This window comes from Berghia stephanieae, chromosome 1 (assembly GCF_034508935.2).
Source record: "Berghia stephanieae isolate SIO BIC M18660-M18661 chromosome 1, UCSD_Bste_1.3, whole genome shotgun sequence".
In the NCBI taxonomy this organism is placed as follows: Eukaryota; Metazoa; Mollusca; class Gastropoda; order Nudibranchia; family Aeolidiidae; genus Berghia; species Berghia stephanieae.
Genome location: NC_088360.1, coordinates 96859825 through 96875148, shown reverse-complemented (window position 1 = coordinate 96875148; position 15324 = coordinate 96859825). Strand labels below are relative to the sequence as shown.

Here is a 15324-nt window from a genome sequence, read left to right as displayed (position 1 = left end):
TCTTAGTGGGAACCTGTGCTTGTGTCTGGATGAGACTTTTAGGTGATCTCAATTTAAGTACACTGATAGTGTGCACTTGGAATCTACATCTGTTCCCCCTTGTCTGCCTTATTATTAGATGCTTTAATTGTAATTCTAGAACTTTTTACTATCCCATTTTTCCCTTTTTACTGGCGCTGATATGACCTTAATGTGTTGCAAGCGCCGTAAAACCCTCAAAAACAAAAACAAAACATCCAACTTGCTTTCTGTCTTTGTCTTGGAACGGGATTACTTGGTTTTGTCCTGGTCTAGCCGGATGCCCTGGTTGAGAGGGAAACAGTCAAATGTATACAGTGGAACCTCCCGATTACAACACCTCTGAATAGCGACAACTTCCTGATAACGACATTGACCCGTGGTCCCGATTTTTTTTCTATTTAAGATCAATAAAAAAAAAACCTCCAAATAACGACGCACTTTTTGATAAAACCTCCGAATAACGACATCATTTTGGCGATTTTAGTAGATATCTGACACTAAAAATACCGAGTATGAGTACTCAAAGTTTATAAAAACGATTCCTGCTTGAACCAATGCGAACGCAGCTTCTTTTTTTTTTTTAACGAATCTTGGCTGATATGCATTAATAAAAACCAAGGTATAAATGTAAGTGTAAGCAAGTAAACACAAAATCTTGGATAATGTGATATTATGTGGTGATAGAAGTAGTAGTAGTAGTGCAGTAGTAGTAGTAGTAGTAATAATAATAATAATAATAATAATAATAGTAGTAGTAGTAGTAGTAGTATTTTTGTGGGAGGAGGATGAGGAATTTTATCTAACTCATAGCGTCCGAATTACCTGTTTTTGTTTGTTTTAAAGGGTTTTACAGCGCTTGTGACACATCTATGTCATATCAGCGCCAGGAAGAAAATTGGAGAGTAAAAAACATTCTAGATTTACAATTGAAATGACATAAGAAAAAGTAAGACAAAGGGGAATGGTTAAATAGGGAACAGATGTAGATTCTAGGAGCACACTATCAGTGTACTCAGTTCAGATCACCTAAAAGTCTCATCCAGACACACGCACAAGAAGCCGGGCCTCTAAGAGGAATGCACTACAATGTTTTGTTTGTTTTGTCAATGTTAATAAAAACTGGTCCCGCGGGCCTTACCACACCCACTTTGACCGCCATCTTGGAAACCTCTGAATAACGACACCTCCGGATAACGACATAAAATCTCGGTCCCGTGGCATGTCGTTATCGGGAGGTTCCACTGTAGTTAGTTTTGGGAGATGATATTTTTTTCCTTGTAAATCATCTCTCTGTTATGCACTGTATTAATTTTTCTTTATATTATATATGATTTGTAAAACATTTGAGTGTTTTGTTTTGTTTTTAAGGGTTTTACGGCGCTTGCAACACATTTAGGTTATATCAGCGCCAGTAAAAAGGAAGAAAATGCGATAGTAAAAAGTTCTAGAATTACAATTAAAGCACCCAAGAAAAAGTAAGACAAAGGGGAATTGAGAACAAATAGGGCTCAGATGTAGATTCCAAGAGCATACCACCAATGTACTTAGTTTGAAATCACCTACAAGTCTCATCCAGACACAAGCACAAAATCCAACAAAGAGGAACACACTCAAATGCTTACATTATATATTCAAAATAAAAATAATAATACATAACAGAGAGATGATTTACAATGAAAAAAATATCATCTCCCAAAACAATAACTATGCATTTGACTGTTTCCCTCCCAGCTAGGATTCCGGCCAGTGCCAGGACAAAACCAAGTAATCTCATTCCGAGACAAAGACAGAAAGCATGTTGGATAACAGATAAAGGGGGATAGAAGACACAGTTTGTACCTCCCTGCCCGCTATGGGAGGTCAGGATCCCCACCCAGACATTTGAGTGTATTCCTTTTAGTGGGGACCTGTGCTTGTGTCTGGGTGAGACTTTTAGTGATCTCAAACTAAGTACTTTGATAGTGTGCTCTTGGAATCTACTTCTGTTTCCTATTTAAACAAGTTCCCCTTTTCTTGGCCACTTTAATTGTAATTCTAGAACTTTTTACTATCCCATTTTCTTCCTTTTTACTGGCGCTGATATGACCTTAATGTGTTGCAAGCGTCGTAAAACCCTTAAAAACAAAAACAAACAATGATCTCTCAATTGAGAGGTCAGGGCGAAGTCTATATTGATCTACAACTTTACTGTCTTTGCTATCTACCAGTATGTTATCCATCCATGTCATTCCATTTCCATGTTCAGGATAACGACAACCTGGTCCCGTCCCAGCTTGATTTTTTTTTTTTCTAAGAGAGATAACTGGGTGGGGTTCCTGACCTCCAATAGTGGGCAGGGAGGTACATACTGTGTCTTCTATCTCCTTATATCTGTTTTCCAATTTGCTTTCTGTCTTTGTCTTGGAATGAAATTACTTGGTTTTGTCCTGGCACTGGCCGGATACCCTAGCTGGGAGGGAAACAGTTGGATGTGTAGTTAGTTTTGGGAGATGGTATTTTTTTCCTTGTAAATCATCTCTCTGTTATGCAATGTATTATGTTTTGTTTATGTATTATATATGATTTGTAAACATTTGAGTGTGTTCCTCTTAGTAGGGACCTGTGCTTGTGTCAGGATGAGACTTAGGTGATCTCAAACTGAGTACACTGATAGTGTGCTCTTGGAATCTACATGTTCCCTATTTGAACCAATACCCCTTTGTCTGCCTTATTCTTGGTTGCTTTAATTGTAATTCTAGACCTTTTTACTATCCCATTTTCTTAACCTAAACGTGTTGCAAGCACCGTAAAACTATCAAAAACAAAACAAACATGTTCAGGATAACGACTACCTGGTCTCATCCCAGCTTTATTTTTTTTTTCAAAGAGAGATAATCAGATAAATAAATTATCGTATTTTGAGATATTTATTACCGTTTGAGAATCAAATATTGAAAAAAAATTGTGAATTTTTATCTTAAACATACCTCCAAATTCGTGTCATTCTTGGTCGTTTTAGTACAAGTAAAAAGGGTGGTGATGTGTATGATGTGAAGGATTGCATGTCTGTACTTACAAGTGGACAGGATAAATAGAGACGAGGAGGAGGACAAGGTCAAACGAAAATATAACAATTCTAGGAACAATCTATCTCAGAAGACACCAGCAAAGCATCATCTTTCAACTAAGAACACAACACATACCGCTCAACAACCATTTAAGCAAAATTACAAAAGACACATCCCCTTCCTGCCCCCTATGTCAACACTCCAATGAAACAGTAACACACCACTTGCTTGAATATCAACCTCTTGAAGCCTGAGATGCACATTCCTCCCACCAAATCCAAGCATCAGTAACACACTGTATAGTCACCTGGAACAACTACAAAAGACGTCTAACTTCTACGTCATGGCACAAGACCGAAGGGATAGAGCTCAGGTGGTCGCTGGTTCGGATAAGTAAGTAAGTAAGGAACAATCTATCTGTGTATCATCTAGCTTAAGACCACATAAGTCCCACCCAGACATAAGCACAGATCTATTCAGGAGTACACTCAAATGGTTACAAAAAACACCTAAATAATAAATAACATGATAGGATGCATTTTACAAGGGGGAAAAACATATCTCACAAAAAGATACAATTTATCTTGTTTCCCTCTCAGCATATGACTCCAGACAGGACGCTAGAAACCACTTTGGTCTAATTCCAGAATAGATATCGAAGATGACGTCACTCAGGACTTTGTTATTGTTTTTTGCCATCCGCATTTATGAGTAATGCTCACTGAACTGTATTAACCCGACTATAACCGTTCATGGATACACACAGTTTTGTGTGTTGGTCCGTTATACTTCCGGATGGCAATGTTATGAGCTTCTTAGCCAAGCGCACACTATCTATAGGATCCAATTTATCCAAACAATACTTTCATTTCAGTGTTGTGCCTCATCAAAAACACACAAACAAAATTAAAGGCAAAAAACAAAAAACAAAACAAAAACCCTAAAAAAACATCTACCAATTGCTCCCCTGCCTCTCCCACTCCACATCTTCCCTCCCCCCTGAACAATTGAAATAATAACTACAAAACGGTTTTGTCAGTCTTACTCTTTAATCATTATAATAATAAATTTGAAATTGGTGTAAAATTAATCACTATCACACAAGACATTCACTAAATCAGTCAGCTACAAAGATTTCTGGTAGTAATCCAGATAAAAGTCATCCTTGGGTTTTAACACACATCTGTCCTTCAAGTTAACAATCCATCCCGGTTCTAAACCGTAGAATATTTGAAGTGGATCTTTTCTGAAGAGAAGGAGATCTTTTACGGGATCTGAGCTTAAATCTGGCAGGGAGTAACCGTATTTCTGGGCAAGCTTTTCCCGAGCCTCCAAGATCTTCTCTGGGTCAGCCAGGTAGCCTCGTGTGTTGGGATCTGTGTAGAATGAAATGGCATCCTGGAGAAAGACACGAAATAAGATATTGTAAGAGGACAGCGTGGCTCAGTGGTACGGTCTTTGCTTCCTACCCGAAAGGTACCGAGTTCAATCACTCGTCACTGCGTTTTGTGGCCTTGAGCAAGTCACCTCGCCTTGGCTCACTTTGCGGCGCTGCACTGCGGCGGACGCCTGGGTTATTCAAGTCTTCCCTTGGAATAGACCCTAAAGACAAATTTCCCCTTGGGGATGAATAAAGGGAATTTTATTTTATTTATTTACTTTTTAAAACAAAAACAAATGAAAGAATTGAACTCTCAAGAGCCTTTTGAGTGTATGCTTAGCTTTATTTAGTAACAATCAACAATTCCAGTACTTGTGCCGCTATGTGGTCTTGCGGTATGACACTTGCCTTTGGATTGGAAGGTCCTGGGTTCAAGTCCTGCTCTGAGGGACGCCAAGTTGAGTCCTTGGAAAAGGCTCTTTACTCACATACTCTGACCGTACACCATAGTGTAAAATGAGTACCTGGCCGTTACCAGCATTGTCTCTGTCTGAAAAAAAAATTTGTAATGTCACCTAACAGTAACAGGAGCCATTTCTCGTCCTACATGTTAAACGTAGCTGTTGATTAGGGAGCCATTGTAAAGCGCTTTGAACATGTTTAGTGGATATTGCGCTGTATAAAAACTCAAGTTTTTTGTTTTGTATTGTTTTTCTGTGTGGGTTATCCAAAGACACCACAAAAATAGTCCCTAAGAACTATAAAAGACTGGGGGGAAATGAGTTTATTCCAGTTTCTGTAGCAGACAGTATGCTTGCTATCTTTGAGGTGCTTTTCTATCACTGAGCACTTTCTGTCCAGATTTGAAAGACCCAGCTACGAAGGAAGATAGGAAACTGCTAAATGTCTGAAATAAGGGCATACTGGTGTCTGCTTGATCCAGTCCTCGGATCAATTTTGTCATGTAGTGAGCTTCAGACCATACCTCTACACCACAGAGACACAAAATCTGAAAAGTGTTGTACGGTACATTGACAGACAAAGGATAAGGAAAAATACAAGTAAAAAAAAACGAACAAAACATCATTCCTTGACTAGGGATTGAACCTCAGACCAGTAAGAGTAAGATGTGCTACCTTTACACCACAGAAGTAACACAACATTTGGGCTGGCTCACAAAAAGAAACACATTCCACTGTAAACTCCCTTCCAACTTCATCTTCATGTGCCCAATGTTGTTTTTTGTATGTTCTGGATTTCACTAAGAGAGCACCAAAATGATGCGTCTTTCTAAGACTTATTTCTTCATGAAAACACTTAGATCCTCAGTTATAACAAGTTTCTTTAAGTTTTCAAGTTTATTTACTGTTAGGCTTTCGCCAATTATTCACAAAAAGAAAAGCAGACATATAATGGGAGAGATTATGATTGGATAGAAATTCATCTTTTGCTATTTAAAGTTTGGACACATACCTGTGGCGGTGTTTTGCATTTTGGAATAGGCTGGCCTCTCTGGAAAAAAGAGAGTGGGTCAAACAAAGCCTTGAGACATTGAGGATCGTAGTAACGAGTGGTGATGGTCCCTCCAGCCTTTTCCACTGCTGCAATAACCAACTCTGTGGTCCATTGAACTTCAAGATTTATCTTTGCAGCAAAAATATCACAGCCCTGATGGAAGGATAAAATAATCATATGATGTCAAAGACTAAATGAAGCATTATTCATTCAACAGTGGTATAGGAGAGAACAGTGGTATAGGAGAGAGTTTTGAAGTTGGTATTAGGAATATGGGGCGAGGTGGCTGAGTGGTTAAGGCATTGTACTGTGACCTGGAAGGTCCTGGGTTCGAGCCCTGCTTCAGGCACTTTCATTTTTTTTTCTCCTTGGGCAAGATTATTAACTCCCAATTTGCTCAGTTGGACAACATGGGTGATTCTGGCTGACATCAGACATCTTGTTTGATGAGTTATCTCTGACATCAGACATCTTGTTCGATGAATTATCTCTGACATCAGACATCTTGTTTGATGAGTTATCTCTGACATCAGACATCTTGTTTGATGAATTATCTAAATTCCTTTGTGGAATGCCGAGGCGACGATATCTTATGATGTCGTGGCAGAAGGGCATAATTATTTTTTTAATCTTTCATTAGGAATAAGAAACAGGGGCTTATTGAGGCTTTGCTGCTATTACTACTTCAACTACAACTACTACTGCTGATGCTACTACTACCACTACTAGTACTACTTACCATTACTAGTGGTAGTACAATATAGCACACAATGCTTTAGTCAGACCCGTATTGGAATACATGTGCACAATGTGGGATCCTTATCACCAAGGCCACATCAAGAAAATCGAATAAGTTCAAAGGGCAGCTTCGAGGTTTGTCACCAACAATTACTTGCGCAAACCAGGATGCATAACTGAGGGCTTGAAATTTTGCAGTGGAAAATACTGGAGAGTAGGCGGAAAGAAAAACGCCTCCAACTTCTCCATAGAACAGTACATTCCAACAAAACAGCAGTAACTCTACCATAGTATTTCACAAAACATCACTGTACATTCACAAGAAATTATCACAGCAGTAAGTTCACAATTCCAACACACATAAAAAGTTTCTTTTCAAGAACCACCAAGGAATGGAACACTCTCCCACCAGAAATCCTAGATATTGCCAACAACAACAAATTTGATCAACATTTATCTTTCAGCTCAATTGTAGTGTTGTGGTTAGTTCAACATAATTCAGATTATTAACGATGAAGACAGGGAGTTCAATAAGGCTTGTTTAATCATCAAAACCAGACCACATCGATGTCAACAAAACATACTTATAGAAGTGTTTCATTACACTACACAATAACACAATAATGGAGAAAGTCACCACATAATTGTATAAAATCTATATTGATGGATAATTCGCCTTTTGCAGATAGAGACGTTGAACTTGAACTAGTACTACTACTCCAACTACTACCACTATTACTATACTGCCACCACGATCATCTTTTCATTACATCACAACAGCACTTTGGAAGTATTATTACTATTATTATCATCATCATTATCAGTTTCATAGCAGTTATTGGTATAATTACCATTATTATTATTATTATTATTATTATTATTATTATGCTTACGCTTGAAATATCCTATTACTGACCTCTTCTGTCAAATTGACCCCAAAATGATTTTTGCCTACATCAAATGAATACAGCCTTGTATTGCAGATGGATGTGATATCAACCGGGCTTGAGGTATCAATTCGACCCAAATCAATCATCCTCTGTAACTCCAATAAGCTGACGGGTGGGTATTGACGCCGAATGCTGTAAGAAGAAAATATATATAATGAACAATGAGCTTTTTGACAAAGCACTACATCAAATCTTAATCGGACAGCAGGGCACAGCAATATGGTCTTTGCCCTATTACCTGGAGATCCCAACATGAGGTCTTGATCAAGTCACCTTGCCATAGATCATGCGGCAATCTCAGACTTGTCCACTATTCAAATTCTGGAAAATTCATTGGCATAGCTGGGAATTAAATTTATGAAGATGTGGTGACAATGATGATGTCTTTGTTTACGATGTTAGTGGTTTTTGTTGTTGTTAATGATGATGTGATAGAATAATAGAATATAATAAAATCGGGAAAATAGCTAGGAAATGAGAGAACTGGGAATGAGAACAAATAGGAATTTCCAGACAAATAGGGAGAGTTGGTAGGTCTGGTATCTGTCCTATTGTTGACCCAGATTGATGCTTATCACTCCAAAATAATTTCAATTAAAGGGATGAACAAGTGTGGCGAGAAAAAGAATAATGCAAAACTTGACTGAAAAAGAAGTCCTTCGCATTTAGTAATGCGGCTATGTGGTCTAGTGGTATGACACTCGCTTTCAGATCGGAAGGTCCTGGATTCGAGCCTCGTGCTCGGCGCATAGTTGAGTCATTGGAAAAGGCTCTTTACTCAAATTCTCTCACCGTACTCAGGTGTAAAATGAGTACCTGGCCGTTAACAGCGTTGTCTTTGTCCGAAAAATTGTAATATCGCCTAACAGGCGTCATGTCCCGTCCTACATGTTAAATGTTGCTGTTGACCAGGGACCCCTTGTAAAGCGCTTTGAGCATATTTAGTGGCTATTGCGCTATATAAAGCTCAATTTTTTAATTCCAAATGATTGTAGGCCTATTCTCAGCTATCAAGCATCAAATGAGCTGCGTATCAGACTAAAATGTTGATTGAATTGAAAAATGAATCATATCACAATCGCTCCCTTCTTACCCCATCATGCTACAGTCATGAAAACAAAAGTAGAGCTACTCTTTTGCCATTATTGTGCAACTTATTTATTTATTTCAAATGACTTTTCAAAGCCAAAAAAAAAAAAAAAAGTTATTGAGTTGAAATTTGTATAAGACATGATAATAAACGGAACTAATTACTAATATACTGTGTTACTGTTACCCATTACCAATCCAGTCACATGTTTTAATTCTAAACCAAAGAGACATTTATAAGACTTCAAGATTTGTTTTCTTCCTTTGCTTTTTTTTAAATCATAAAACTCATACCCTAGTATTGAGTGTTTCGATGACAGAACTGACTGAAAGTGAATCAATGGATGACTTACGCATACTGTCCATAATATCTCTCCGAGGGTACAGCGTCGATGAGAGGTGTATTACCTCCCTCATAGCCTAATGGATTCCATGTATTACGAGCACCTTGCCCTTTATCACCACGCCCTTTCTTTTTTCTTCCAGCACCACGGTTTGTCTTCTTTTTCTGAAATAAGAGGTAAGGAGGAAGTAGAACTTTGAAATAAATATCGATATATTTTCTTAATGGCATTTTGTCAAAACACCATTACATATTTTTTTAGTACAAAACACAATCACTGATTTAAAAAAAAATAAACATAAATATATAAATTTAAAAAAAATTCTTTTTACTTGTGGAAATTTACAAAGTGATCTATAGGACGAGATGACTTGCTCAAGGCCATACAGCAGTGCTGCCAACACAAGGTAATCTTTGCTCAAGGCCATACAGCAGTGCTGCCAACACAAGGCCATACAGCAGTGCTGCCAACACAAGGCCATCAAAATGTGTACAAAGGAGAGCCAAAATGAGTAAGAATTGGAAAATTATGTACAATTCCCCCCCCCCCCCCCCCACCCCCAGAAATTTGATAAATAATGGCTGTCATTATTCTCAGACATGTCTGCCAATAAAGAAAACTGATTATTGGCAGATATATGTCTGGCACAGACACATTTATCAAGTTGGCAGAAATATTTTATGCAATATGCTAAACTAGGCGTGAAATATACCAGACCAAATATTCTGAAAAAATGCCACTGGTTATTTGAGTCTCAAATCAGTTAATATCAAGTGATATTTAACACAAGATGAAAGTAAATAGTGCTCAAATGCCAAATCCAGTTGTTTTTTTTTTTCAAAAAGCAAATGGATCAATGAAATGTAAGTTTTTGACACTTTGAACTGAAACGTCAAACTGGCAATTCGCTTTCTTTTTTTCAACCAGCAAGAAACTTGTTAATCATCAAATCAGTTCATAGTCCACTAACCATTACAAAAATTTCACTACCTATCTACCTGTTAACTTTATTGATCTTCTTTTGTTTCTATAATTTGTTTATTCTGACCACAATTTTGGGGATATTGACGATGGCTGGGAATTTGTTTATTTGGCGGACGAATCCCTAGGCCGAGGTGTTGTTCCCCCCATAACCAACCCCACCTGGGTTTTTTCTTCTGTCTGCTTCATACAAAACAATACAATTTATTATCACACGTCCACAAAACTAGATCCAACAACATATAATTCGAATCAGAGATGAAAATAACTATCAAAACAAGGAAGCAAAGATAGTGGAAAATTATCTAGCTCACTCATATATGAATTTTAAGATACACCGATATCGGTGTGGATAGACAGCTCAGTGGGTTAGACCACCTTTCATTTTGTTCCTTTTAGCTGCACAGGTTCGAATCTGAGTGCTTCCCGCCCCTTTTAAAAAATATTTTTTGGAGCAAGTCTATTCTTTTCTCCTTTTGTGTTTGGCCAACTTCGGTTTCTGAGCACGATTTTCTTGAAATTGTTTTTATTTGTTACAAAATTTTTATTGGGTCTATTTTTCTCTCTATTTGTTTGTTTGCTTTTTAATTATTTATTCTATTTGCAAGACTGAAACCAAGAGAGAAAGAGGAAAGAGAGAAAAATATCTTTAAAAAAAAGAAGAAAAAAAAGGGGGGGGGGGGGGGGGATGGGACATTAATAATTTGAAACGCTCTTCTATAGAACTGGAACGAAGATGGAAAAAAAAAAAGTGGCAGAACCAGGATTTGAACACACAGCGTTGACTCCGACAAGCCTACTAAGGCAAACGACTCAACCATTCAGCCATGACACCCACATGAATGTCGACGCTTATTGCATAGTAACCTTCTATTACTATCCATCGACTTGATTTATTGTTAGTTAATTTTATGGGGTATATTTTTATATTTTATTAATTCTACTTATATTTCTATGTGCATTTCAACTTTCCATATTCTGGAATGTGGATAAATGTTTAAAAGACATGTCTGAGAATAATCACAGTGGTAAATAATAATAATAATACTTCTGCATTTCATTTACGACTGAGACTGCATGGTCATCTTTCTCTACCTCTACCAAATAATGCCAAGGACATATAGACGACACTTTTTCACGGTAGACCATGGACAGTCCTTGTTGGGATCTAACAATATTTTCAAATTGTCTGAAATAAACACCCTTCCAGGTTTCTCATCATGTCTCCCTTTACCCAAAAGTGGCTCCATTTTCATCATTGTCATTATGAATCAAATTACAAAATCAAAATAACAAATTTATTCCAAACTCCATGTCGTCATCATTGAATCATAATCATACTCATAAGTACCATAGACCATACCACATAGACCTTCCAAAAGCTACTACATCCCAAGTCTTCTTCTGATGTTCTAGTTCTAGAGGGGGTTTGGGAGGGGGGGGGGGGACTTTTTTTTAAAAAGTCTCCCCCCTCCCAAACCCCCTACTCGAAGTTCTAGTGTAGGGGGTTTGGGAGGGGGGAGACTTTCAACAAAAAAAAAGTTTCCCCCCTCCCAAACCCGCTACCAGAACAAGAATACTTGAGATGTAGTAGCTTAAGTTTAAGTTTAAGTTAAGGCAAGGTCTCCCCATAATATTAATTTATCGATGGTAATCGTTAGCTACTATATTTGGGGTAGAGAGGTGGGCCTTTGGCCTACCAACCTCCGCTGAACGTCCAACTCGCCTTGAGCATGCATTCACGTAAAATATAAAGATTTTTTTAAAAACCTACCTCTGTTTCAAAAACTAGCATCTTTCAACTTTCTAAGAAACATTTTGATTTTTCAGAACTTTAGTTCGTTAAAAAATACCGGCCAATCTGACCCGTTGAGTCGAATGAAAACGAAATTTTGTTGTTTACACGGTTCAAAGGAAATGCCGTAAATAAGCTTTCATGGACTTCCTGTGTTGTTTTTACAGTGTCACGTGACCGTTTTGAGAAATTTGTGTCGTCTGCTACAAATAATTAGACCGGTAGGGGGTAGATATTTTCGTTGGAGCAGAGAAAAAGTGAGTATTATTTCTTGTACTTGTAGAGAGGCCTAGGGTCCACCAGCAGTCAAGTTGATTGAATGAAAGAAAAAAAGGCCTTTTTTATCCGCCACCACCACCACCTTGAAAGAGTGGAGGGGGGGGGGGGTGCATGCCGACGAAAGGGAGACGTGTCGCTTGGTGAACTTGATGACGTAGAGCATCTCAAGGATACTGGCAGTTGCAGGTGTTCTTAACCCCTTAACAGCGAAGCTAATTTTTTGCTTTTAGATAATAGTTTGCTTTTATCTTTATTATTGTTAACGGGGAATACAGCGTTTCAACCAAGAGAGCAGTCAGACTATCGCAACTCGGACTTCAATTGTCTATAATAGTTTTGCCGTTACTTGTCTTTTGATGATAGAAAATTTGGTGTTAGGTCAAAGATCGAATTTCGCCGCTAAAAGGTTGCATTGCTACTGGGTTTGCTCTCCCCCCCACCTTTTTTTTTTCTTCTTTTTTTTTTCACCTTAGTATTGTTGATTGCTGCTATTTCCTTTTTTATGATTAGCAAGTGCCGTAGGAGTCTCACAGGATGCAGGAGTACTGCAATTAACCCTTTGCCAGTGACACTGATTTTTTTGTTTTCAAATAATAGTCTTCATTTATATTATTTTTAACGCAGAAAAAAAAAACGTTTCCACCATATGAGCAGTAAGAATATTGATAAAAAGCGCTTTGAGCACGTTGGGTGGATATTGCCCTATATAAAAGCTCAAGTTTTTAAATTGTAATTTGTTTTTTGTCTTTTGATGAAAACGGTAAGATTTTATTTTTGGTCCAAGTAAGATTGATAATCGCCTTTAAAAGGTTAAGTTGTTTTGTTTTTTCAGGTTTTTTTGTTTTGTTTTTCAAATGCGGATACTCTGCTTCTTCCTTTTTTTTTCCTCAACTGGCAAGCTATCGTTGTACTTACCCGCATGGCTTGCACACACAAAAGGATACATCTAGGTCACAAAACCTTACATCCAGGTCACAAAATCAGACAACTAGGCCACACATCAAGACATCTGTTTCGTTTGTTCCAAGATAGCAAAACAAACCAGACGTCTTGGAGTTCGAAAGAGCTTTCCATAAAATATTTGGTATTTGCAAGACCCCCAGAAACCAATTCCCTATACAGCTCTTGTGCACGGTTACTTATGACCTTGATTTCTTTCGTACCCACCCCCCAAAATCCCACTTATTGTGTGTTATAGGCAGAACATAGTAAATAGCTGGACTGCCACATGCGTGACTAAATTGGCCAAAGAGAGAATCTATACTTTGGCATTAGACACCCATTACCTGATGTCTTGGTTTTTAATCCTAGCCTAGTGAGAGAGAGAAAACAAAACAATCATACATGTATCTGCAAACAACAGAACGTTTTCATTTTACATTGAGATGGGAAGGGGAAGGGATAACATTATGACAAGAGAGAGAGAGAGAGAGAGAGAGAGAGAGAGAGAGAGAGAGAGAGAGAGAGAGAGAGAGAGAGATGGGCGGGGGGATGGGGGGATAGTAAGGGGGAATGGGAAAAGATGAAAGAAACAATGGGTTGCCTGATGACGTAGATCAAAGGATTGTTACAGTGGTGTTCACGGAGCGTACTTCGTGAAATTTTAACCTTTTACAGTGACACTGATTTTTTTCTCCAGATTGCTTATGCAGAATAAATCGTTTCCACCAAGAGAGCAGTAGTAAGAGTATATTTCGACTCGGGCTTCAATTAAACTATAAATCGCAAAGCTTGTCTTTGATAACATTAAGACTAAGATCTGGAGTTTGGGGAGTGTAAGATGGAATCTCGCCATTAATGGTTAAAATTGTTTTGATTTTTAAAAGAATAACACACACACACACACACACACAAACGAGCGCGCGCGGTCACGACAGCGAGGACCATCTATTGCTTGTGTTGCAACGCCGTTGCCAACGGTAAACCAGTTTACGTGTACGTAGATCCTGAGGCTAGATGCCCCGTTACCGTGTACGTAGGCACTCCCAAAAAAAAATAAAAAAAGAGACACACACACACTCTCTCTCTCACACACACACACACACACACACACAGAGTCTCGCATCCGCTACGAACTAATTTTGCGCACCAATTTTTACTACACTAATGCACCAAATTGCATACCTATCTAGGGACACTTTTTTCCGTATCTTTTTCTCAATTCTCAATAAACTTTTTTTAAAAACTTTGTTTTGCGCGGCAGGCACCAACCATTGGACAGACGGAAACCCACACGATTTCGCGAGGAATGAATCATGAAAATATTTAGGATATAATTTCAAACACAACTTTTGAAATTCATCAAGGATTGTAGTCTAGTATCGAATGTTTTTTGATAGAAAACAAATGCATCTTCAAATCTAAACTGCTTTTGACGGTTAGCGGTAAGTTTTTTATTTATTTTTCTGTCCAAACGAATGATTTGTCCTGGTATAGAAGCTACGTATTGGTAACACCGGCTCACCTCTCACTAATACTAATAATAATAATGTGGCACAAAATGAAACTTCACATTCATATCATCATACAACAGCATTAATCCATTGATCATTGGAATGATTCACTGGAACTGGAGTAGAGTCCACCAGAGTAGAAGTAGATTAGTAGAAGTGAAGACTGAATGACTGAAGTTGAAGTTGATGAAGACTGAAGTAGTTTGAGTTAGAATTAGAGGGTAAATAAGAAAACGAAGTCAAAAGTGGGAGAAAGAGACCTTATCTCAATGCATAGAATAGATAACACTTAAAGCATAACTTACGTATTTTGTAAGAGGTAAATCTTTGATGTTATTTAGGGCGACCCTCGGCAATGTTTGAATGAGTTTCAGAGCTTTCTCAGTGACATTGTAAGCCATGTTTGTTTAGTTTAGGTAAGAAGTGAAAGTGTGGACTAAACTGTATTTTCAATATTTTGAATTGAAGAGCTCGTTAGAAATATCGATATAATTATCGATTGATTTAATGACGGTAAAAGTGGGATTGAAAAACAACCCGATAGTCAACAGTCAACGATTAATTATTTTTCCCAACAGTCTTCCAAAATTATTTATCCTATTCCACTTCTTCCTCTTCCCCTCCCTCCTATTTCCTCTCCTCCTCCACCAGCTCTCTTTCTCCCACTTTTGACTTCGTTTCTTATTTGCCCTTTAACTCTAACTCCCCCATCCTCCACCTCCTCCTCCTCC

General features: G+C 38.0%; 1 protein-coding gene across 2 annotated transcripts; it reads right to left on the bottom strand.

Moving 5' to 3' along the window:
- Window positions 1–4106: 4106 nt before the first annotated feature.
- Window positions 4107–15023, bottom strand: LOC144962471 (large ribosomal subunit protein uL15m-like). 2 transcript variants are annotated; one of them, XM_078895454.1, is made up of 5 exons: window positions 14899–15023; window positions 9095–9249; window positions 7619–7784; window positions 5923–6117; window positions 4107–4466 (listed from the first exon to the last, which is right to left on the bottom strand). In XM_078895454.1, the coding sequence occupies exons 1-5, from the start codon at window positions 14992–14994 to the stop codon at window positions 4194–4196; spliced, it is 885 nt and encodes a 294-aa protein (XP_078751580.1). In that variant the 5' UTR covers window positions 14995–15023; the 3' UTR covers window positions 4107–4193. The 2 variants fall into 2 exon arrangements, with proteins under 2 accessions (XP_078751580.1, XP_078751581.1); XM_078895455.1 differs by lacking the exon at window positions 14899–15023 and adding an exon at window positions 11841–12188.
- Window positions 15024–15324: the final 301 nt, after the last annotated feature.